Source organism: Catharus ustulatus, chromosome 1 (assembly GCF_009819885.2).
Source record: "Catharus ustulatus isolate bCatUst1 chromosome 1, bCatUst1.pri.v2, whole genome shotgun sequence".
Classification (NCBI taxonomy): Eukaryota; Metazoa; Chordata; class Aves; order Passeriformes; family Turdidae; genus Catharus; species Catharus ustulatus.
In genome coordinates, this window is record NC_046221.1 from 96,973,527 (window position 1) to 97,000,201 (window position 26,675).

Below are 26,675 nucleotides of genomic sequence, written 5' to 3' on the forward strand. Positions count from 1 at the left end.
GGGAGCAATTTCCTAGGGAAATTGTGAGGGTGTTTCAGCATTATATGACCAATATATTGAGAAGTAAGAGTGTATAGCACCATAGATGGTAGTACTGACTTAAAGACTTTACAATTTAAATGAATATAGGACACACATGTTGGTATAGGACAAAACCATGCCATAGGAGCTACTGGCATCCATCATCTAGTAGGAGAAGTATATAAAATAAATAGCTTCTAGAGCCATTTGGAGAACGGTATGATGGATTAATGAAGTGGAAAACTATTTTCTCGTGTGATATTTGAAAGTTTTTACATATCCTTCAGAAGAAAACAATGAAAATTAATTGTTTGCATCTCTCATCATCTGAAATTCAGTAAGTTACTGGCTTTATTGCGCTTTCTTTTCCTTTAAATGAGAAGTGGGTGGTAACACTGGCCAGGTTTCTAAGGCCATTTAAAATCTGTAGGGGAAGGCTTTAAGGAGGTGCTCTTGAGTTATTTTGAATTGGTTTGAATCTGCTGTCTTCAGTGTTTAAACATTGCTTTGGCAATTTTAATAGTCAATGGAAAATTAAGATGTTAATGAAAAACTTATGAGAGATCTATAAAACTTCTAAGGTGTTTATTTATTTTATTCAGGGTGAAGTTGTTTTCAGAAATGGAGAGAGGATGGGAACCATCAAATTTACGCAATTCCAAGGTAGGTTGCAAATAATTTTCATTATATTTATGTATGCAACTTTTGTCTCAGTTGCATTTGTTTCAGGATGTTTTATTTTTTAAAGGAACTGTTTGGAAGATGCAGAAAGGAAGGTAATAAATTTTTTGTTGCCTATTTAAATTACTGTGTTCTGAACCTTGAGTGCTATGAGGTATTTCCAAGAATTTTTCTTGATTAAAATCCCCATATTTATATAAACTATTGATCTATAGCAACCTGTAGCTGTTTAAAAAACCCTATTGGTCAGCTAAGTGTCCACTTCTTAATAAAGTTGTTTCTTAAAAACGAATGTGAAATGGAATCTAGAGAGGATTTTTGTTGTTAAGCTCTTTCAAGTTAGTTTTTGTGCTCTCTGAAGACTCGCTTTTGACATTCTGCAACTGCTTGGTTTTTACCAAGCTTCAGGAGTCAGTCCCTCAGTGTGCAGAGGACACAAACTGCTGACCCCATCCCTTAGAGGCAACATGTTCCACAGCACAACTCCCCAAGCCTGCTGCATCCTCTCAGCCTGAGCTGCTCCTGCAGGGAATGGTCTCAGCAGCAGAGACTGCAAATGAAGCTGTAGGGATTTGTCAGGGGCCATTTGCAGCCAGGATGAGGCACTCACTGGGAGAGGTTTCTGCAGAAATGCTGATTCATGTTGTAGTTGCTTCTGCAGTTTCTAGAATGCAATTCATGTGTTTGTTTCCTAGGCAGAGGCAGAGATAAAACAGGAGATGATTGCATTTGGATGGTCTCATGAGGGTAGTCGTAAGCTGGCGAGTTCTTCCCATACAGTGCATGAGAGAGAAGCTTGCTCCCCTTTTGTTTTCAGGAGAGTGCTTTAAACATAATCCTACTGACCAAGTTGCAAAGGCTCATTCTTTAAACAGAAATTGTCTGCTGTATGGACATCATTATTAATGAACAGCAGTGCACTTGAGAGGTTTGGTTGTTACTCATTCTGAATTACTGAAGCAATCTTCAGAATTGCTCTTGCCTTCACAACTGTAAGTGATGCTATTAACTCATGTTCCCGGAAGAATTTTGACCCACTAAAACTTTGCAGACATCATCTCATGGTAATGTAATTTAGGAATTCTTGCTCAACACTAATGATAAATATTGATTACTTCCTCTTCTTCCTCCCCCTTGCCCCCCCTTTTTTTTTCATAAAATCGATGTTTACAGCCACATGAAAGAATAATGAGAAAATTTTTACAAGAGGTGTTAATTCCTCAGAAGCCTGGAGGAGCTCTAGTACATGTTGCCTAAGGTAGCTACACGTACCCTCCTAGAACACCTGAACGAGGAGGAAGTTTGGCATGTTCCCTCTGCACATTAAGGATGTGATTTGGGATCATGGGGAGGTGCAATATATATCTTCTGAACTAATCCAGAAGAGCAGTAGAAGTTCAGGATAGCTGATTTTATATTGTCTTTTGTCTCCAACCATTCAAAATGAGGTTCTTTATAATATTTTCAGTTTCATGTCAGATACTATTTAACACCAATGGTTTTACCATCAGCTGAAATATTATTAGATCAGCAAAAACAGAGGAGACAGGCACCCCTTTAAAATCCCTTTTAATTGCAAAGTTACTATTTCAGAAGTAATTCAGGCACATACTTGGTATTTTGATCATCAAAGGTTTCCAATTAACCTACAAAAAAAAAAACTCAGGCATCCTACGGAGAAGTGCAAGAGAAGGGTTGGATTTCTATTCATGCAAGTAATAGTTGGTCAACACATCTTAAGGCTGGTCTCAAGTTTTCTTTGGTTTCTCACTTATTTTGGAAATAAAGAGAATGTGCAAAAATGTATGAAACATTGAAATAAGGAACAGTATAACAACATAGATGAAAGTTTTCTTATTTTTTAACTACAAATGGTAGTCTAAATATTAAAGATTTTTCTGTTCTTTTATTGGTATTATTCAAAGCTTTTATATTCAATACTTGTGGTATAATTGTAGACATTATTAATTTGTTCAAAAGAACCCTTAATTGGTTAGGAAACTTTCTGAAACATTCTCATTAACTTTTAATAATTCTTGGACTATTGGGGAGATTCCTAATAATGTAAAGAAGTTAGTTAAGTCCTGTGCCTAAAATGATAAATGGGCTTTTCCTTTGTAGTTATAGCTGTTAGGAGTGATCAAGCATGAGACAGATATATAACTCATTGGCTAAAGGGGTTTTTTTCAAGAATATAATACAAATCATGATGATTTCAAGGAAAAAAGACCACATCAAAGATGTCTTGTAAATACTTTTGTAAGATTAGTTGTAATTAAGAATAGAGCTCGTATTAAACGTATTAGCAGCTTATTATCCAAACATAATAATTAGGAATTGCTGGTGTTAGTGTTCCATACTTCAGGAGTCCTTTTTTCATCTGCACAGTTTTATAATTTCTTTAACAATCTGAATGAAGTTGTCACAGGTGTTCACAGTTGAAATAATTCAATGCAGAAAAAATAAAGCAGATAAATAGGTAATAATATATCAGAATAGGGCCAAAACCTCTGTTCCTCATTTGCTTGGGTAGAAAAATCAGCAGGCCAGTCTCAGGAGCTAAATTTTCTGTTCTTTGCAGGAAACTTTTGTTTTAATGAGACTATCTGCAAACATTTTGGCTATGAAAAAGCCGACAGGCACATCTGCCAGAGGCAAGGGAAAACCAGCCTGTGAGGGTTCAAGGGCTAACTGCAATACAGCACACTGCGATGAAAATCTGAATAGTTGGTTTAATTTTGGATCTAGATACAGTTTTTTCCCAAACTCATGCTAGTCATGCCTCTTTTTCAGCTTCTGTGCAGTCTGTTACTTTTGCAAGTGGTCAAACAGATGGTGCCAGAGATAGTTGTGACCAAACTGTTTGCTGCTTTATGGATCATGAATACCTCCCAGGAATTATTTAGTATGCAACAGAGAATACAAAGCACACATAATAGCATTTTCTCCCCCTACCTTACTGGTAAATAAAGAGTAGACTCTTAGTTTAGCTGAGATATTCAATTGATGTTTGAAGTTTGCATCCTTCCAAATGAATGGCAATTTTTCCATGGATGCAGTTTAAGAACTCTTCTCATAGTCAGACGTGTAGTTGAAGTAGATGGTCAAAATCTTTTGTCTAGTGAGAGCTGAAAAAGAGTTCTGACAATTGTTGTGGGCGTATCAGGGAGCAAGGAGGGCAGTAACAAAGCTGATTGTAGATTGCTGTGATATGGGAGACTTCAAGAAAGGATCTATACCTGTCCTTCAAAATGTTTCACTTTGACAGATCCTTTCTGATTAATCTGACTGGAGCCTAGAAGGCACCTTGCTTTCAGTCAGACTTCTATTTCTGTCAGGCATTAAATAAAACCTGAGACATCTGCATTGGAGCAGGTTAAAAAGGAAAATCAAAGAATTGTAGACAAATACAAATGAACTGGGCAGAAATCATGCTCTGTGTAGTTAGGAATGAAAGTCTGTGGTTCTGCACATTGGAAAAAAACTTTAAGGAAGTGAGAACAATTTAAGTGTTTCAACTCGTGTAGCCGGGTAATGTGGTATGACATTTGTTAGCCTTGAAAGCTGATCTGTTCACCAAGCAAGAGGGAGAGCATGACTTGTCAAGTGTAACACCTCTGGTATCCTCAGAAAAAGTATTATTGAACTTCTGCAGTAAAAGCCCCAGATATTCAGATATTCTTCTGAGTATAATCAAATGAAGGAGACAAAAACAAAAGTCTACAGACAAGCAGAAGGTACTTAAGAACCCAGGATTGCTTTCCTGGATCCTCTGTTCATCTGTAACTTGTTCTCCAGGGGCAACAATCCAACCCTGGAAAAGTTTCTTTCTATTTATTCTAAATACAGTCCAACATACTCTTAACTACTGTTGGTTCTTGCTTCCACAAAGGCTCATAATAATAATGAGACTAATTCCCTTAGAATATATTTGTTTTTAATATTTAACATCTGTCCTCTACATGACCCAAAGAACCAGTCTGTGGATTTTTTTTCTGTGATAATGTTGAAGGGATTAATCCACTTAATAGAAAATATTTAGTAAGAACTCTGAAAACTCAGACATATATATATGTATATATAGAAACTGTCTTGTCAAATATTCAGAATCAGTAAATTCATATTTCAGTGCTTCTGCAAAAACTTTAAAAGTCAGAATAAAATTTCCTTATAAATATTAAGGGTTTTAAGATTAAGAAATACCTTCAAATATCTAGATATTAATTTAGGAAAAAAGTATATAAAGAAATTCAGAATTCTGTTGTTTGAACAAGTTTTTAGTAATGATCATTAAATATTCTTAGTTGTCATATAATGAGTTAGAAAGACATAATTTAAACTGTGGACTGTTTATCCTGGGCAGAGGATTCTGAGCTGGATTCTTCTGGAAAAGATCCCCATATCATTAAAAAACTATAATTTTTCAAGCAAAAGAGGGAATTAGTGAAGAAGTCAGAAAGCTGACTTCTGACACATCCTAACAGGAGATCTTTACTGTAATCACATGAATGTGTATTTTGTAGACTTCTTGCTGTACCATATCCAGTCCATTTTTATCTCCATATTGAGTAGAGTAATTTTATTGTAAGTGTCCACACCTTAGTGACCGGTGGATTTTTAGCTTAGTGATCAATCCACAGAATCATAAAATGGTTTGGGTTGAAAGGGACCTTAAAGATCATCTGACTACAACCCCCATGCCATGGGCAGGGACACCTTCCACTAGACCGTGATCTGTATGAGTATAAAAGTGTCCATAAAACTGATTTAAAGTCCCATTTCAGTATGGAGAGGTATACCAAATAGACCTCTGAAAGGGTGTGCCTTAAATCTGGAGTCACTGGATATTGACATTGCTGATTAAGAAAATGAACTAGAATATATAATTATTAAAATATACAGTGGTCTCTGGGAGAGTCAGCAAGCACCAGAGGGACTAGACAAGGATTCAACAAATATTAAGAATTTGAAGAAGTAATCACGAGAAAAAGAATGCTGGTTTTTTAGGTCAAATGGCTGGTGCTACATTGGGAGAAAACTTCTGGACAAATATAAAATGAAGAACAATTCACCAGTTCATAGTTATACATAAAGAGAACTAAAGATTCCAGTAGGTAAATGAACATGAACAAGCAAAAACATCAAAAGGTAGAAAAAGAAAATTTCTGCACTGAGATGTAAAAATAATAGTATCCTATTAATCTCCCTGGTGCCAAAAGGCTATAACTACTGTGTCCTGTGCTGATTTAAGAAAAATATGTGGAAAAAACATAAGATTAACGACATATCTCAATACAAAAACCAAAATATCTAGACTGCTTAGAGAAGATGGTCAAAATGCATGACAGCTACTGATAAAACAATTTCTGCCCTCATTGGCTGACTGAGAATTAGGAGATTTGAATAGGAGTGGAGATTTGAGCCAATGTTAGGAAAAACTTTTTAATTAAAGGATATTTAAATTCTGGAAAATTGCTATCTCTGGAAGTTTTGAAAAACAAGTTAAACAGACACCTGAAGTGCTGTAGGTGTATTTGTTGTGCCTTGAAACAGATAGATGACTTTCAGTACATCTTGAGTTCTCTAGTACTCCAGCTGTATTTCTTCTGGAGTTGTTGCTCCTCTGCAGTGTCCATAATGTGACTCTGGCATTTTATTTACAATACTTGTCCACGTTGTGCTGTTAATACCACTTGTTGTACTTTGTATTGTTTCTAGTAAGAAACATAGAATAAGCATGAAACCCTAGACTTGTGATAAGGTTATTTGTAGGGAGGAAACATAAAATTTAATTGCTCTTCCAACATCAGTTCTGTGTTCTGTTGTTTTCTTTTTTCCTTTAAAAGCAATTTATTTGAACATAAATCTTTTGACCTCTCAGCCAAGTGAGTATCAAAACTGCTAATAGGTGTCAACTCACCCTTTATCTTCTGGTCTATCAGTCTGGATTTTTTTCTGTGTTGTACAAGGATCTAGCAGGACAAATAGTGAAAACCATTATCCAGATGTGTGCATAAACATAAAGAGGTGGAAATTACATTTCTCCTCAGGCAGAAAGTGAATTGAAGCTGAGATTTCCTAAGTGTATGATGAGTCTGTGTTATTGGTGGGTATCTGTATCAGAACAGGTGCATGATTTACAATCTGAGATCCAAAAGGCAAGTGTTTTCATGACTGTTTGAGCTGGAGGGTGTCTTTGGACCATAAGGTTTAATCATTGCATGTGGATTTATTGTCTATCAATTTGTCATATCTTTCATGATTCCATTTTTTCTTTCAGCCTTCAACACGTTTACTGGCAGTGAATTTCACAAAATAATTATGCATGCAATGATTAAAGCCCTTCCATCTGTTTGTTTTAAATCAACTGTCTTAGAATTTTGCTGGGCATACCCTGCTTCTTGTGATGTGATAAGCAGTGAATAACTGTGTCTTACTTTTTACACATTGTTCATGTTTTACAGATCTCTCTTATCATGAGTCTCTTTAGAAATGCAAGTCTTTGTCATCCATTTAGTTTTTCCATCACTAAAGCTGCTCTATAATTCTAATAAACCTCTACCTTTCCTGATTTTTTTTTGTGAGAGCTTGGTGAGAGCCACACACATCTCTGAAACATCCACCTCCATAATTCACATTTCTGAATGACCTTTCTGCATTATTTTAACTGCTCTCACAATATTCTGCCTTGCCCCATTCATCCTCTTTTGGGCTTTTTGGACACCAGTGAGCACAGCACTGATGTTTTCAAAGAACCAGCCACAGTAAATCCGAGGCCTTATCCTGGATACTCTTAATTACTTAGTACCAACAGTTGCATTTGGATACCTGAGATTAATTTTCTCTTGTATATTATGCTGTCCCTCACTAGCACTGAACATCACCTGTAATTTTATTATCAGTATTTCACTCTACCTTAATAACAGTCCTCTGTCAGATGAAATATAATCAGGAGATTATATTTAATATATGTTTATTGCTGTTTTCCCCCTTTTATTGTCAGATTTTTGGACACGTATCCTGTTCAGTTTCTGTTCTTTTCCATACCTCCCAGCAGCAATGTTTCCCCAGTTATTTCTCATGTAATCTCTTGGTATTATTTTTTAGGAGTTGGGATTTGTGTTCATTTGGTTTGTTTTTATAAACACAGAAAAGTGTATTAAAATTCAGGTCCCCAAGTTGTGCTGTCAAACTGGAGAAAGGACAGATAAGGGCTATAGAAATTGTTTGGGGTCTTAAGGAATTATTTACAAAGATTAATGGGATTAAGTGTAGGGAGTTGAGTCATCTCATTCTGAGCAAGCTGTATTGTGTGGATATAAACTTCAAGGCAGGGAGGGCACACTGGAAGGGGACACTGATGTGCAGCTGCTGGTCACCATGGCAGCTTATTTTGTTTTGTTTTGTTTTGTTTTTTGTTTTACCTGAGCTAGATTTAAACAGGCCAACTGCAGAGCTGCAAGCAGTGTAGCAGCAATAACATGGAGCCGACTGGAAGCTGGAAATCTGCCCAGGAGCAAAACCAGTGGTTTGGTGTGTAATCTTTCCACTGGGATCACAGCTACGGGAGGCCACAGCTTTGCAGCTATCAGCATTCAAGCCAACTAATTTCAGGATAGCTGGATACTTGTGTGCCACCCAGTTGCAGTGAGCATGATGGGACTGATGGAAGAGTTGCATTCATTGTTTTCCCCCAGGCATGTGTGAGGAGCAGGGCAGACCTGTTTATCACTGTGTCTCTGTGCCTGTGTTTTGCAGAGAGCTCCATCCCTTGAGAGGTGGTTTGAACTGTGCAAAGAATTATTACTGGGATGAGCACACATATTATAGAAGCAGCTCTCATTTTCACAGGATTCCACTTCATTCAGTGTACTCTGAGGTACAAAGTGTTTTGCAGGATCTGATAAGTCCCTGTCACAATGTTGTGCAAAAAATGTCTTAGGAGATGTTTTAATTACTGAGAAAAAAATACTAACTTTTAAATGTAACAGCAAAGAAGAAAAGTTGAAAAGCAGGGGAAAATAATTTTACAAGAATTAATTTCTACCAAAGACTGAAGTATCCAGCTCCAAAAAGTCAACAGAAATTAGTACCCCACTTAAGAAATGGTGTCTAAGAAGAACCTGAAAGAATTGCCGGGTTTTTCCTTCAGAGCTCTCTGACTTTCACTGTAATTTAATTATTTTTTCAGTTGGCATTCAGAATCCTACTTCTACTTGAGTTAATCTGTTCAGATGTTCCATTTCAGGCGGTGTACAGTGCTGTCCCTCCCTGTCACCACCCAGTCCTCAGTCCTCCCTGTTTTTTGAAGAGAGACAGAGGTTTTCTTGAGGGCTATGGGGCCACCATGAACTGTGTGCTGGCACATCTCTTCCCTTAACATCTCAGAGAGATGCTTTTTTTTTAAGAATTTGTAATACACTACATGGGGATAAAAAAAGCCTGAAGATGTACAAGAAACCCATGAAATTCTGGTATATGTTATGGGAAAATATTTAATTTGGTGTAATTAATAGAGAATTCAGTCTATTGAAATGACATCATCCCTAACTTGTAGTTCAAATATTTCCTCAAGATATACAGAACCGTGAAATAGAATAACTTTAATTCTTAATGAATGGAAAAGAAGAAAATGAAGTTTATCTAGGTCACTGAAAGGACATAGATTTATTATTTAACATTTATTATTTGAACAGACAAAACAAAGTATTGTTGAGTAGTGCACTAAGCAAGGATATTCAAGTTTGTGTAGTTGTAGGCTACAAATATGAAGATAATCACGTGGAGTCTAAAAGATTTTTGGATCTGTGGAATCTTATAACAAAGTATATTTGACAAAAATTTCCTTCATAGAACTACTTCAGGGATGGTAGAAGATATCACGGCGTTATGAGAAAACAACTCTGGTCTATTACTGATAAGGGAGATGAAAAAGGGATAATTTTTTTTAAAAAGAGTGAAGATGGATTTATTCACTCTGTAGGTGACCAAAGGCAGTTGTGAATTGTATGCTGCAGAATTCATATAGGCATTTGTACTAAAACTTTGAAGTCCAGGAATTAACTCCTTTAAGAGTACAGAAAGGTTAAGTTGCTTTTCAATTTTACTAGACCCCTTTTTTTTTATCCTAATAAGAGTTTTGTGTTTTTCTGCCATTACAAACGCTTATTTAATTTCAAATCATAGAAAATCATCCTGTCATTGTATTGGCACAAATTTCTGTAACCTGACATTTTAGTTTTTGAAAAAATAATATATTTTGGTGTATCATCACCAGACCCTGGTTTGGAAATTAAAGAATTTTGATTCTATCAAAATGTAACAGAAAATGAGCACATGTAATTAATAGATTTGGGAGATATCTTTTGAATTTTGTCTAAATGTCTGGCCTTTGGTAGTACTTCACAATGGCACAGGTGTAATTTTTCTGGCTTGAATCATGTTATTTAATATAATTATATTGAATTTGTTACACATCTGTGATAAACATCTCTCTGTTTATTTTCAGTGAATTTTGATTATTTGCTCACCCTCCTTTTGGAAAGAAGTGGGGATACCAGTACAGTAAATAGTAGCTTTCCATTTCTCTGTTTCCAGAGTCAATAAAGACCCTTTGTAATCTCATATTTTGACTTAGAAGACACTAATTTTTCAGAGTTTTCTCTTATAGAGTCTGGGAGTCAAAAAACCCCACAACAGCTACACCTCATACATTTTGGACTTAGGCAAAACATTTTTTAAAAGCTTACTAAGGACCCTAGGGTCCCCTTGTCCCTGCAGTGAAAGGACTGGGTCATACTTTTCCTACTCTTGAGTTACTGTTTCAAAAACTGAAACCAAAGGGAGAATATCATTATGGACTGTTCAGAAAAGTATCTATTTGAAATTCCATCCATCTTGGCAATTGTTATCTGCAACTGGAGAGCATGTATAATTTTTTCCTTAAATGATTATAGAGGACAAGGGATGAATTCCTCATAAGTAAACTATTTCGTTAGATTGATCTACTACATCTACCTGCAACAAAGTGATTCCACCACAGATGATTTAGCAGTGATTTAGTTCAAACTACTGCCAGAATGAAAAATGTGTTGAATTAATACTGTTCGTGTAAGGAACAGGGTCAGGCAGAGATATAGGGAACTGTCATTTGTACATAAATCTAAGTGCAATTTTATATGGTCCCCAGCTACTGACATGAAGCAGTTAGATATAGCTTGCTGTGTTCCCCCTTTATTCTTCTCCTCTTTGTTTAACCTTTATGCCATGGACACATTTTTCCTCCTTGAGCTGCTCTGCATATCCAATTCAGAGCTATCCAGGCCATTCTTTGACCTTGACAGACTGTACAGTCTTTACTAGTCAATCTCTTGTATATCATAATCAATTTACTTTTATTTTACCAAATTTGGGACTTGATTGGATTCACTAGGTGGTCTCAGAAGCCCCACAGGACATAAGAAACATAGGAACAGTCTACCTATGAGTAGCTTGGCCACTGCAAATCGTCTGGGATCTACCAATAAAGACTATCTCGGAGGAGGAGTTAAAAAGCAATACCTCACTGAAAGGGTATCCCCTAAAGTTGTAGAATCTTTTAAGTTGCAAAAGGCCTCCAAGATCATAAAGCCCAGCTTCTATCACCACCTTGTCAAATAGATCCTAGTACTAAGTGCCAGGTCCAGTCATTTCTTGACTGGATGGATTACTTTCCAGGGATGGTGACTCCTTTGGGCAGTCTGTTCTAGTCTGTTCCAGTCCTTCTGCTTTTGCACTGAGCAGGCTGGATGGCTCTTCCCCAGGCAGCCTATATTCCCATCTATAATATCGTCATGACAGATCCTTGCTTCTATTAAAAATGTGCATTAGGATCTAAATTAGTAATACACATACCTTGTTCTGGCCATTTTAAAAGGTCAAGTTATTTATAAGTCTGGTAAGGCAAATTACTCTACATACTGCCCTGATCTGTGTCAAAATGGAAAGTTGAGTACACCCAGGGAGGCAGATCCCTGTGCTCCTCAAGAAAAAGGTGTCTGACATACACAGAGAGCGTAATCCTCGGGCAATCATTTTTACTGATTTAGAGGGCTGCTTGTACCACACAGGGTATAGGATGGACCCACAGATAGCTCAGTGGATTGCAGGAGTATCACATGTTCATAAAAGCTGACAACTCCTCCTTGAAAATGAAGCATGTGTTTCTCAGTTTGGGAGAAAAATAAGGAGAGGCTCCCTGCACAGAGCAAGGGGAGCTAAGCTTTCCTCTCACTCTGGTCCTTCAAAAGGTCATTGCAGAAAGTGTTGTAACACAAAGTGATTTTAACCTGACTCTGCTAATGTGACATTTGGAGCATGGCTGTGGCAGTCTGATGTGACAGCAGGCAAATGTTGCGTTCTGCTGTGTTAGTAAATGGCAGATAGTCTGATAAAAATGAGGGGCTTATTCATGTATTTAGTCTGTGCTTCCCCTCTCGAGAGGAAAAGACTTTGAAAAGTCTCTGACGTGTGAATCCCAAAGGTCAGTAAATGCACAAAGGGCTTGTTGAATTCAGAGAAGAGAACAGAATTTTTAAAAAGCCATTTGTGAATTTTCGCACCCGGAAAATGTTAAGTAGGATTTAAGGCTGCAGTTGTGTACAGAAACTATAAATCATCAAAAGCTTTTTAACTGCTCATATCTGGGTTTGATAAATTCAGCTGACAACCTAAGTGATAACCTGTAGCCAAATGCTAGATTATTGCCTGTGTGTTACAGGTTCATTTTTCAGCACTTTATAACTACTTTAATCCCTGAAAGGCTCAAGTAGCTCTAGTCCATCCGATTTACTGTGCTAGATAGAATCAGTGGTGCACATAACTCCAGCTGTGGACTGACTCTGGAAGGAGTGGGCTTTACAGAAACATTAGTTCTGAAAAAGACCATGGGCTTGCAAGCCATATATGTGTAGATAGGTGTCCTTCAGATACAGAATATACTGATATATGATGCCATGAATCATTGTGTAAGTTAAATATTTGATCCCTTGTCTTGGTTTGAGTTGGGCTTCTGCTTCTGTTTCCCATGTTAATACATATTTCAATTATCTTTTTTAATGAAAATTCAAATTACTGTTCTTTAGTCCTCTATGACCTATCTATTTGTATGGGAGAGGCTGTCTAAATGAAAGGAATACAAAAGATAAAATGTCAGGGGGAAAGACAACCGAGTTATACATTTTAATTTCTAAGTCACTCAAGCATTTTGAAAATGCTACCCAAAGTGGATTTTCCCAAAGATTAGCTCACTTGGTCAGAGCATGGTGCTACTAATGCCAAGATGTGGGTTCAATCCCCAAATGGGCCATTCACTTAAGAGCTGGGCTCAATGATCCATGTGGGTCCCTTCCAACTGTGATTCTGTGAAGCTAGCTGGCAGCCGAGTCAACCTAGACATGCCCCATCCCAAATGGAGCAAAGCTGAAACCTAACTTTTTTAAGATGTAGTAGCCAGACAAGTGCATCGTCCTTGGCTTTATAACTGAAGATTTGAGCATGTAAGCATTTTTCCAAGCTTTTCCTCCCTTAGATCTTTGTTGTGATTGACAAAGGAGATTTGGCCAGAATAATGATTATGATTTGGTTTTTTTTTTCTCTTTTACTGAATAAGAGAAAGAGAATAACAGTCTAGGAGCATTGTAAAATTCCTCAGCTCTGCCATGTGAAATTTTATGTAGAGATTTACTGAGCATGAGATCCTAAAAGGAATAAAAGTTTATCTTGAATGATCTGTCAGGTTCAATTTATTTGCATTAATTGGCCTGGAGCTCTTCCATTTAGCAAAACCTTGGCTGCTCTTGCATGGGCAGAGTGCTTGGAAGAAAAGGCTCTTTTTGCTGCCTGCCTAAAGATGCATCCATGCAAAGCAGTCCAACTAGCATCCCTGGCAGGACTTCTTATCCCACAGAGCCATGGGCAGATGCACTGGGAGACTAGCTCTGGGCCTTCACAGTCTGCATAAATACCTCCTGGTGCTGGGCAACAGATCCTACACAAATGTGTGCTGCCTCTTTCGTGACAGATTTGGGGAATTCAATAAATGACTGGACCTGACACTTGGTGCCACGGTCAAGTTGGCAAGGTGGAGATCAGTCAAAGGTTGGACTCCGTGATCTTGGAGATCTTTTCCAATCTAAATGATTTTGTGATTCTGTCACTACAAGCAGCCTTCTTGCCATAAACAGGGCAGCCATGGCCAGGCATGGGTAATGGGGGCAAGGTGCACTCAAGCCTTTGGGCTGATACCAACTGTACTCTGGGCATGCAAATTATGCATGTTGAAACCCCAGGTTTAGCAGTGCTTCTCCTGATCTTCAGATAACTACAAGCTGCAGATGCTAAGGATGGAGACAAGAGATGATTTCTAAGCCTTTGTAGCATCTGTTGCTTTGCACTTTCACCAGCTCACTAATATATAGATTAAAAAGAACAGGTGTAAAAGTGGCTCATCAGTATTCTTCATTACAATATAGTTAATTGATATCATGACAGTCTGTAATTTACACTCATTCAAGAAGCATTCATTCCAGGTGATATCCATAGTCTCATCATTTTTGATAAATTTAGGATGAAATATTTATGCTTTATTTAAGACTACATGTATTCCTTTTGTTTGCTTTCCTTTCATCTTGGCATTGCAACTATTATTAAAAAAAAGTAAAAAGTGGGGAGACAGGAGTAAGGGAGTGAAATGTTGCATTTGCATGTCATAAACCAAGTACAGTAAATTCACGAATACAAGCCGCACTGACTATAAGCCGCATCTCTGGGTGTTGGCAAATATTTTGGTTTTTGTCCATAGATAAGCCGCACACGAATATAAGCCGCTCTGTCGTTCGCAGCGAGGACCCGCGTGCAATTAGTAACAGAACCGCGGGAGGGCGGGGTTTACTGGCTGAGCTAAGGCTGTGCAGGCTCGGCCCGCTAGGGGCCGCTGACGGGGCCAGGTGGTCCAGCATGGTGCTGCAGCTCGGGGCCGGCCGGCGCTGCCACTGGGCTCGGTCACCCCGGGTCGGTGCTGCCCTGCGGTGGCAGGCAGGGACGGAGCTTCCCCTGCTCCTACGGCAGCGGCGGCGGGCGGGGAGGGAGCTTTCCCGCGCCCGTGGCGCCGGCGGCGGGCAGGGACGGAGTTTCCCCGCTCCTGCCGGGGCGGCGGCGGGCGGGGACAAAGCACCCCGTCGGCTCCCCGAGCCGCGGCAATGGCTGCGCGGGGCTCCCGTCGGCTCCCCGGGCCGCAGCAATGGCTTGCGCGGGGCTCCTGTCGGCTCCCCGAGCTGCAACAATGGCGGCGGGCGCTTCCCCCCCCCTCCCTGGGCCGCAGCAATGGCGGCACCGGCTTCCCCCCCCCCCCCGGGCCGCAGCAATGGCGGCGCCGGCTTCCCCCCCCCCTCCCCGGGCCGCAGCAATGGCGGCGCGGGCTTCCCCCCCCCTCCCCGGGCCGCAGCAATGGCGGCGCCGGCTTCCCCCCCCCTCCCTGGGCTGCAGCAATGGCGGCGCCGGGCCCCCCCCGTCTCTCCCCTGGGCTGTGGCAGAGGAGGAAAGAGAGCTCTCCCGCCTCTCTCCCCGCCCCCCGTGCTGCCTACAGGGAGCCAGGCTCCACCCGCGGTGCAACAAAGTAGCGATTTGTAACAATCGCAAAATGCCGACTTTGCAGCTGCTCGGCTCAGCACTCTGGCAGGCACTTCTGAGGTTGTATTAGCCGCTCCTGATTATTAGCCGCATTTCCGGTTTAGGAGCAAAATCTTAGTCAAATTGGTGCGGCTTGTATTCGTGAAATTACTGTACTCAAAAGTCAGCAATTACAGGATAAATGGAAAAAACACAAATAGCTTTTCCTTCCATTCTAAAGTATAAAATTACTAATGTTGAAAATCTGTAGCAATGAAAAATTTGCAAGCAGCTGAAGTCAACTCATTCAAGGTCCAGATAAGGAAACTGGAATAGTCTGTGTTGGCAGACCTGATTTTAACTGGGTGAGAGTTTAGGTCACAGAGTGGCTTTTAGTCACTTTGCGTTAAGAAAGTGAAATTCTGTCCCTGCTTTACATTTCTCAGGATGGAGATGGAAACATAGGGCCGAAATATTTCATAATGTTACTCCAATTCAGCCAAATTGCTTGCCACTTAGCATTCCAAATAGTTTCTTGACTCAACCAGAAATGGGAAAGATGCCCAAGATGCACAGAAAGGAAACACAGTCTTCAGGGTTCTCCGAATTTTCCCTTTGTCAATCTCTTTTTATACATCTTTGTTGATATCCTCCCAGAGCAGAGAACAGTTAAAAAAACTAGACCTTGAAAACTAGATTTAATTCTTGCTGTGGTAAAAATGATAGGAATTTTACAATTGACTAAATTTTGTATTGAAAATCATAGTGATGTGCATATACTGTTATCTCAGGTTTGACTTAAGCATCGTATAACATCCTGTCACCACCATGTGTGTATTTTCCACATTTTCTAGGAGAACAGTAGCAATCAGTCCCTGGAATAGCGATAAACTCCTTTGCATTTTGACTAGAATATTCTCCTGTGTATTCCCTTTTCTCAGATGGTATGAGTTTTCTGGGAATTGTCCTCATCTGAGATTTGTTAATTGCTGTTCAAGAAATTGCCACAGATCTCCCAGACTAAAAAAATGGGGGTGCCTTGTAAAGGTCTGAAGAAGGAGAAAAGCTTCCTGGCTTGTACATGATAGGTTTCCATTCCTATACTACAATCTATCAGCCATTCTCAGCGATGGGATTTTTGCCTGTGGTCCGTGATTATGAGGGTGAAGAAGGATTTAGGGGACCATTTAGATTACATGTTATCCAAATCATCAGGTAACTCTATGTAACGGTCAAGTAGTAGAAGAAACTTTCAGGGCAATTATGCCACACATTTCATTTTTCAAAACAAGCTAACTAGATGATGGTGGATAATTAATCCCTATGGAATAACCAAGGACAAACGAAATTGAACAATAGAGGTTTCTCTTTTTAATCTGGAATGGTTCTATAAATTGTGCTGTTACATGGAAATCAATAGCTGATCTGTTAGATGAATAAAACCCAATCAACAGATAAAATGTAAATGAAGCTGCATCACACTGAATTGGGTCAAATCCCATTGGAAATGGGTCAAGCCTTTAGGAATCCTTCCCTACTGTTGATTATAATGAGTGCACAAGGTTTTAAAACCAGCTTACAGCTTTTAATCAGCAGTAGCTTATAGTATGATGAATTACTGCCGTGTATGTGCTGTAATTAAGCAGTGCTTTATGAAGACAGTGTAGTTGTAACATTGTAAACTCTGAGACTGATACAGAAAAGTTCTGAGTCCATCCTGAAATGTTAAATTGATTGGGCATTCAGGGCTTTCAACATCTCACACAGCCAAACCTGTAATGCGACAGACAATGGAAGAGAACTCATTTTGCACATGGATTAAATACTCATCTGTGACTGCAGCAGCTCTTAAATTTCTAAGGTATTGATCCACAGCCTACTTTGATCTTATAGTATATAATCTGAACCAATCTTAAATACTCAAATACAGATTTTATCTTATTGAGGCATATGAAATACAAAACTTTATTTCCTTCAAAAAATTAAGTTATACCAGGCGTGTGACAGTCTGCTGCAATGCCTTCTTCTAGGACTACAGAATACATAGAATTTAGTTCTTGCTAAAGTGTCTATACAGATAATTGTGTGTCATTTTGAATGGGGGTTTTAGTGTTTTGTTGGTTTTTTTTGGTTTTGACACATATACAAATTGACTGTGGTTGCCAGGTGAAAATTAGCTGCCAAATTTCATTAATGTATTTTTTTTATTTGATAACTGAATAATATGGATTTAACTTGAAGTGATTTTAGTTAGTTTACCAATTAAATGGCAAGAATATAGATCTAGATCCTCAAGCTTTTCCTCAGATGTTTGCTTGATTTTTATGTCCCTGCATGCCCATATTTACACCAGCATTTATCTGCTCTGGACTTACAGTAAAATCTGACACACCTAAGCCACATCTAAGCCCTAGTACCTCAGGACAAATTGTTTTCTGACAAGATACAGCATTGCTCAGGATGTCCCCCTGTGCAGCAGACAGGCCACCTACATAAAAAGTGCATAATTCAGATGTAGTTCCATCCTCTGCTCACTGTAGAAAATGAATTTGCATCAAAACCTCCTTTATTCTGAAGTTACTGAACTGCTCCTGAGATATAGCTGGGGTGACTTTCTAAGTCTTTCATGCTTATTCTTTTTTGTTATGTATTAATTTACCAGAAAGAAAGAGCAAAATAACTCCAGATGCTGGGACATTCATCTAAACTGGGGGAGAACTGAGTTTGGATCCCTCATCCAGACTTTTCTGAGAGGGAACTTAAACCCTTATTTGATGTATCCCAGAGGAATGTTCCTGTTACTGATCTAGGAGGCTGAGTGAGGTTAGGAGAAATTCCTCTTTCTTGTCACAAAAAAGTATTGAGTCAGATCTAGAACATATCAGCACTGTTAATTATGCCCATATTTGTTTTTGACCTTGGTGCCTAGTCATTGAATCTCCTGGCTAACACAAGTGGAAATAGAAATGGAAATTCCTTAACTTATATTTGAACAGTCATAGATCTTTGAATTACTTTATTAACAGGAAAAGGTAAACAATTAACTTAAACTAGTTAAATGGTAGGAAATTTCAAGAAAAATCTTAAGCCCAAATATATCAGTGCAACAGGACTCAGATCTCTGGCTGAGCTCAGTTTTTGTTGTCTGTGTGCAGCGCGCAGGTACAGGTGTAAGTGACAGCAGGGCTATTTTTTTGTGAGCAGCTATTGTTTTCTTTAGTGGCCTTTATGAAAACCTTCATTTCAAACATTTGTCCTTCAACTCTTTTCAAAGCTATGCTACTATGTGTGATAAATCACTGTGTAAGAAGGGAATCATCTATTAGTTCTGTGTTTGTTTTCCTTCACCTTTTATTTGTGAAGGAGGTCATGTCAGGAGATGAAACCTGTGTCATGTGTGATATCCATGAAAATTCAAACAACTTACCCAGATATTTGCATCTGGGCAAGTTGTCTTGAACCCCCTTAAAGAAAGATGTGGGCAGTTCCAGAATGAAACTAAATCTTACCCTTTGCTATGTGTCTATAGAAAATCAAGCAAATCATGCTCTATAAGAAGTGTCTGTCTTCCTCAGCTTCTTGACAGAGACCCTCAGACAAGGCAGCTGTGATATACACTGTACCCATTGAAGTTTGGGTAGAGGAATCCCCCCAGATCATCTCCTAATTAATAAATAGTGTAATGGCTGTTAAAGGGAGGAACTAACTGTGGCAATAACACTAAGTTAAATGAAGCACTACCCAGTTGCTTCTTCTCTAGGTTTAAAATCATTGGTCACTTCCCATATAATAATGTTTAAATAACCAAGTTCAGACACTTATTTTTTACTGACTTTAGATCTCACAAAAATAATTTGGTGCTGTTGAAGAATAAATCAAACTAAATTAAATCTGCAAGTATGAGAATCCTTGCTGAGAAAGCTGAAAAAGCTCAAACTATATTTTTTAGTAATGCAAATAGAAATTAAATTAATTTTAGATTTCTCTCCAGAACAATAATTTAGACAGCACAGCAAATCTGAAGACTAGTTCCTCAGTTCCTAGAATTGGTAGGTATATCACTATGATTGATTATTGTAGTAGGACAAAGGAAAAAAGGAGATTTTATAATTTTAACTTATCCTGCCTTGGAGCATAAAATTTTCTTGTACGTGCAAATCATGGTGAAAGCCCAGCAGTACACATCCAGAAACTAGGAAGTTCTCAGTGAGATTGTCAAGATCAGGCCCTGTTGCACTTCTTGCCCTCTGTATGGTGAACTGTGAATGGAAATATTCATCCAAATTTTGCAACCGTTAGGCTCACTTTAGGCTGGTAGGGAATAAGAATTTTCTTCCAAAATTTGAGCAAAATTTTTTTTAATACATAATGGTCCGATAATTTGTGTATTTGTGATGTCTAAACCAAGGTAGCTGAGTTGGTGACCCAAGAGCCTGTGAAAAAACTGTGACTTCCTTGTGTGTGGTGCCTTATGTCTTCAGCAGCCTTGTGGGATGTGTCACCTCAGGCTGATGGGTTCTGTTGTGGGGTGAGTTTTAGAAGAAATTTTTTAGAAGAAATTTAGAAATATTTAGAAGAAATTTAGAAATTTTTAGTGCCCTCTCTGGGTTTTGGACACTTTGTGGGCTCCCTGAGACACCTCACTAATTGCTTGTTGTCTTAGACTTGGAGAAGAGCTGTGGCTGACTGTGTGCCCTTGTGCCTGTTCCATGCAGAAAGCCAATTTGGTATCCAGTCACCTCAGCAGAGATTCCTGTGTCTCTCCATTTTAACACATTTGTTACCAACACAGACTATTTTAACAACCACATCTCTAGAGAAACAAATCAACCAACCAACCAACCAACCAGAATAAACCAAAAATTAAATGTTGTTTCATTATAAATATATAATTTTTAATTTTTCTTTTTACAAAAACATTTTTTGACATTTACTAAATTTTGCTATATGTAGTAATCCTGTTTAACATCTGTGAAAGAGATTGAATATTTCAGAATTTATATTTTGCATTTGTTGATTTTGCTTGACAATCAAATGAAGTTGCAAGATAAATTTATTTGTAAGAAAAAAAATAATTTATGTATTATTGAAACCTGTAAGTTGGTTGCATTAATCCATTATTTGTTTTCACCAAAAATTAAATACTGACAAAAATCATAATTTAATTTGGAGATAGTCCTTTTAAAACTGGCTTTAAAACTTCCTTTTATTTATGACTGCCATAAAAGCTATAGTAATATAATTTTAGAAAAATATCATCTTATCTGGCATGCTCTAACAAAAATTTGTTGTGATAATTCTATTCAACTTTATTTTCAAGAGGCCTGTTTTCTTTCTGAGGTAGAATTAAATTAGTCATACACAGTTTCCTCTAAGAAAATGTCTCATGCAAGAAGCAGAGAAATTCAGATGGTTTATCACCACTTCAAATTATGTGTATGGTGCTTTCTTGATTGTTAAATTACACTCTAGGCTAGGTCAAGGTATAGAATAATTTTTATTTTCAGGTGGATGGGAATTAGATGATTTAGAAGCATATTACTGGGTATCAGAGAGCAGGTAATTTTATGTTTAAGCTCAGTGAAAGGTTTGTATGGGGTGTAAAGGAGGCTTTTATTAAGAAAAGAGGAGCAGGAAATTGGACCTCTTCAAAACAGACTTACCCAATTTCTCTTACAAAAGTCAGTGAGTGGGTTTTCACAAAACCAGTATCAGCTATTGAAGGAAACAGACAATGCACAAGATAGATCATGATAGATTTAGCTTTTGTTTTCAATTGAATCTTTCATCCACAGTGGTTTTACAGCATGTCCTGTCAAAATCTTCTAGGATATGGAAAGCCCCACTGAAAAAATAAAAACAGTCTGAGAACATAATGTCCCAAGTTAAAAAAAAAATAAAAAATACAATATAAAAAATATAGTGTTAATGTATATTTTCTGTTTGCTCATTACTTCATTCTCATAGGCAAAATCAGGAAACTAATTTTGTAAACAAAAGTCTCAATCTGGGTAGTTATTGCTATTCTGTTGATGAATTGCCACTTATGAACTGGACTCAGCTGAATGATACCTGTAACTATCTCTTTGGACCTCTTCTGTAAAACTTCAGAATGGTAGAGAAATTCCCAAAATAGTTGCTTTGTTTTAAGAAACTTAGATATGAGATTAGGGACTTAACAACAGGCAAAAAAGTCTGTAATAATATTTCCTTTGGAGGTATGCAAGCATTAAGGATAAACATGGCTGTCTCTCAGGGCTCTCATCTCTCCAGCATTGTGTGCTGTAACTTTTGGCAGTGAAGCATGATGAGGCTGTGTCTGTGTCCCCCCATCATTTCTCTGTGCCTCCCACCACCTTTGCTACTGTTCACCAGGCTCAGCAAGGCTGCCTGGCCTGTTCCCTGAGCTGTGTGTGTCCTACAGCTGTGCCAGCCTGGTCTCTGCTCCCCTCTCTGGTCTCTCTTGTCAGTTCTCCTGCTCTTGCAAAGTATTTTTGGTATGTTGGAGGAGTAGGGTGGGGCACATGTCAAAGCTGTGAAAGGATTCAGTATTTTCAGGGCAGGAACATGAGTAGGAAAGGACTGTCATTAGTGGCTAGTCCAGAAGAATCCATTAAGTTCTCATGCCAGCTCCACTGTCCCTCCTACGTACACACAGAAGAAATACCAGAACACCCATGACATGCTGCCCTTGGATAAAACAGCAGCTTCAAAATCTGCAAGAATGGGGGCATTCTGCCCAGCAATGAACCAACCCAAGTTATGCTGCAGGTTGACATGGTCTCAGTACCAGTTACAGAAGTGAAAATTGCTTTCCCTTTGAATTGTAATAGTCCTGTCCTTTACAGCTCAGGGTTGAAGTGCACCTGCAGAAACAGCCCATGAATAGGGTACAGGAGTTATAGAATATTTTCCATTTAACTAAGAAACTTCCATTTCTAGGAATATATCCACTGCTGCATGCCAGAAATAATTCAGCACAGCAAAGGCAAAGCAAGTCGGTGCTGCACATGGAAAACAGAGGTGCTGCCAAACACCATCAATGGTGTGATTGAAGAGGAGCCAGCAACTCCTCCTGCAGCTAGGCCAGTGCAGAGGAAGATGCAACACAAGCACTGTTCTGTTCAGCAGCTGTGTTTTCCCCATGTTCACTCGTGATACTGCTGCAGTGAGGAATAACATGATCTGGTGAAGTGAAAAAGTGAATTAAGCTGTAAATTCTGGCACCTCTGCACCTGGTACTGGTTCTATCAGGACCATGGCCAGGACATGGCCAGGACATCTCTGGTCCTCCTAGAAAGTCAGATGGTAAGACCATTGAGGTGAGGAGGGCATCAGCAATAAAGAAAAAATGTTATCTGGAATTTGAGAGTCCCAGCTTTCCAAATACACAAGTGAAGATCCAGAGGCTGCTCTCACATAAGAAGTAATTTCTTCTCTAGGATGTGTTTTATATATTTGTGGCTGCTGCTTGCTCATGAATTTTGTCTTCCCGTTGTTCTTGTTTATATCAAAATTACTTAAATCTAGAAACAAGAGATTTGTGCTAATTTTTCTATACCTACCCAAAACACAGGGAAGCAAGAGAACATTTTTTCATCTTTAACTGAAAATCAGTAAGAGCACTTGACTTGTGATAGCTTCCAAGAATTCGTACATGCTATCATGCTATTGCAGAAGTAGGAATTGTTTATAAGATAGAGAAGAGACAAAACTTGTGCCTAAACACTTTTTTACTGAGATTCCTAAAATTGAGGTAATTAAAGATTTATGGTCAAGTATGTAATTATATAAAACACCTGATAGATTATCATGATAAATAATCAACAGGTTAGCATTCTGTTCCAGTATTTTTTTTTTCTTCTGGATACATTCTATGATTTAAATTTCCATCAAATGCTGTAAATATTAAAGGATTGGTAGCAGTTACGCAGATGCGCATGCACTGACATGTGTACTCCAGGTAAGATTTAAAACCCCTTCTCACACTTTAATCACTGTGCTCTTGACTTTCAGACTCATCAGAAATAAAGATAATGGACAACTGACTTTTCTAAGTAGCTTATACTAAGATTTTGCAATCAGTTTCTGGGACAAACTTTTTAAAATATGTTTAAATTGTTTTTAGCATTACCTGCTTCCAAAAATCTGCTTACTCTCATACTCCAAAGAAGCTTCAGCTTTCTTCACCTACAATTTTAACAATTTTAACATTGTCTTAGGCAAAAGGCAAAAAATTATATTAGAACAGTTAGACACTAATCCATCTCATTTAAAGCACTACAGCTTTTTGACTTTTGATCTCACTTGCAATGAAAATCCAATTACATTCGTTTTATACAGCAGTTTTCCAAAATTTTGTGCATCTTATGGAGGTTATTTAATCTAGTATTTTATGCCCAAGCCATTTAAAAATTTCTACCATTCTTCGGTCTCATTCTGCAATATTCATACATGAGGAAAAAAAAATGCATACTTCTGCTTTTCCAGTTTTAATCAGTTTTGCAAGGATTTTTGCCTTATATTGTATTTCACTCCTAAAGGCATCAATCCTGTCCTAAAAAGACAATGTTGCTGTATGCTATCAATTTTCTGAGCAGAATAGATTCCCTCAAACTAGGAGTGTCTTGTCAAATTATTTTCTCTTGGTACCTGAAGTATCAGTTTTAATTCTGGAAACTCTTATAGAAGTGTATTTAATGTTATAAAGTGCACAAATACAATGCTTTGCTTATGCATAAACACTTTGGTGCTCTGGTTGTGCTTTGCCACACAACTTTATTCCAGAGCTGTCTGTCAGGTGTATTATATAACTGCTCTATATTAATTATTAAATCCTTTATTATTTAGAGTAATTATAATTTAATGGCTGTAGCTTTCCATGGGAGGTTTTTTCTCTTAATGCTACTCTGCTTCCTGTAACTATTCAAACTCCAGATGAAGAAATAAAAGGAAAAATAAATTAGAATTTTAAATGAAACAGCACAACAATGACATAGACCATATTTTAAGAAAAAAATTTAAGCAATCATTAACTTAAAATCAATGAGTTTCACTTTAAAACTGTTCTTTGTGTCTTAGTTTTCTACGCCAGTTTCTTTGCTCTTAGTAAAACACATTGTTCCTAATTAGTGCTAATAGGAAATCACTGTTGAATCTTCCTCCTCCTTTTTTATTTTTTTTTCCAGTGGATTAGTGCAAAGAGTCTACTCAAAACAGTAGCAAGTGGAGGTTTGCTGAAGTAGCAGGAAAAAGGAGTTATTTCTCTGGAACTTTTACTTTAACCAGTTCCAGTTGGAGTGGTTTCTTTCTCTTGAATATAGGATCAGCTTACAGGCAAAAAACCCAAATCTGGCCAAACCAAAATTGTTTTCTTAATGAATTTTGTTTTGCCAAGATTATTATTTTTGAGAGGTTTTTTTTTTTTTCCCCTGTAAATTTTAACTTTGTTAGATTTTAAAATGAAAAATAATGAAATAGTAGTGGTGATAAATTTTGTAATTCAAGACTAGATTTCATCCTACATAAATGTACTGGTAGGATCTGGAGAAGTCAACTCTATCAACGTGAAAGGCGTGGATCAGGGTGGGCTTAATTCTGAATTGGCCATATTTCATATTTCTTATATTTTAAAACTGCTTTGGTCTCATGCTGATGTACAATTCATATATATTTACATCAAAAAATAAAAAACATAAAATGGATATTCATAAAGTAAGAAATAAGCTTGTAGGGGTCTCTTGGGTAGGGATACTACACAAAACATTTCAAACGCTGTTGTTTGAAACCCCACCACTTCTTTTGTAGAGGGAAGCCTCTTGTGAGTGGGTTCCATCTCCTGGATCTGTCTTTTAAAGCCTGTGAGAGCTGAGTGGGGCATGGTCATTTTTGCTCTTTTTCCAGTGCTTGAGGTCATGGGGCTTCACCTCCTGCATCCCTCAGTCAGTGCCCCAGGCTCTGGGTCTCACACATGTGTTTGCAGTCTCACAGCATCCCTCCTCCTGGCGAGTAACCCAAACTTTCCAAACTTCTCAGGTGGCCTCAAGGGGATCAAAAAGACAGACAAACAACATAGATTTTGAAGAGGATTGCCCAGCAATCTGTGTAAAATGCATCTCTGCCCATGGCAGGGGTGTTGGAACTAGATGATCATTCCTATGATTCCTATGATTCTAAAACACCGAAATTTGCAGCCAGGCACAAACTTTTCTCTGCAGTTCTTGGGTCAGACAGGCATCCTGGAATTGTGTAGCACTTCTTGTTCTCTCAATCCCTAGAGTCCAGTCCCTAATTGTAGCAGTGACAAGCCTGTCCCTTATGGGAGCAGAGCGTGCCTCCCTGAGGACAGGGAAATCCAATCTGTGATCCCATGTGAGTTTGCATGGGGAGCTGATTGTCAGGGGAAGGTTAGAGCTGGAAAGTCTCAAAGTCTCTCTTTTCAATGGCTCTTTGGGTGAGAGCTGTCTCGTTCATCTCAGGAGCAGAAACTGAAGCAGTGATCTAGGCAGGATATTGCTGCTTGGGGGCCTTTGTAAGCGTTCACTTGTAGTTGCAAGTTACACAAGTGGGCTTCTTGTTGCTCTAAAGTTTTTCCTGAATTATTCCCCTACAAGTCCTGTATAAATTATTTGGGATAAACCAGCCTGGATGACTCAAAACTGAATTTCTTGTAGAGGAAAAAAAACTTCAGCAGCTACTGTATAAATCATAAGACAGGAAAGAGCACAGAATTTGAATCTTTGTATGAATGTCATCAGCACTGCCTCTACTCCCTTATTTTGTATCTCAGGATGAGGACAGTGGGGATTTTGCCTTTGAGTTTGACCCTGAATCATGAAGAATGCTCTTCATGAGCTACAGTGTTTTCACAGGCCACCTGGTGCAATGGCACGAATGGTTATTCAAGGACATAATGAGTAGTTGAGATCTAACACACAATATGCACAGCAGCTGCTGCTCTCCTCTGTTTTCAGGCTTGGTAACTGTGAAACTACAACCTTTAAAAACACCCTCTTAACTCTGTAAAAGTGTAAGGATGTAGTATGTAAGGAAGAAGCCAGAGCATCTTGGTTTAGGTCTCTCAGCTGGAGCAGAGCAGGCACAGCCGTCTGGGAGGCTGCTCAGCATGTGCTGAGCATTCCTCTGCCAGGGGAGGGGAAACAGCCCTGACAGAAGGTGAGGGAAGGCCCTAATTATATAATCATAGGTATACATCCAAATGTGTCAAAATGGAGTTTATGTTTCTTCCCTGCATGGAGTGAGGTCACCAGAAAGCAAGCATGCCCTGCTGAGTGAAGGGAAAACAACCTTGCTGGGATGTGGGATTG

General features: G+C 38.5%; 1 protein-coding gene across 1 annotated transcript in view; it reads left to right on the top strand.

The window, feature by feature from the left end:
• The window catches only part of GABBR2 (gamma-aminobutyric acid type B receptor subunit 2), a 476,329-nt gene that overhangs the window by 271,204 nt on the left and 178,450 nt on the right, over positions 1–26,675 (top strand). The window contains exon 8 of the mRNA XM_033069711.2: positions 624–684. Within this exon, the coding sequence (XP_032925602.1) occupies positions 624–684 (61 nt within the window). The remainder of the gene's footprint in view (positions 1–623; positions 685–26,675) is intronic.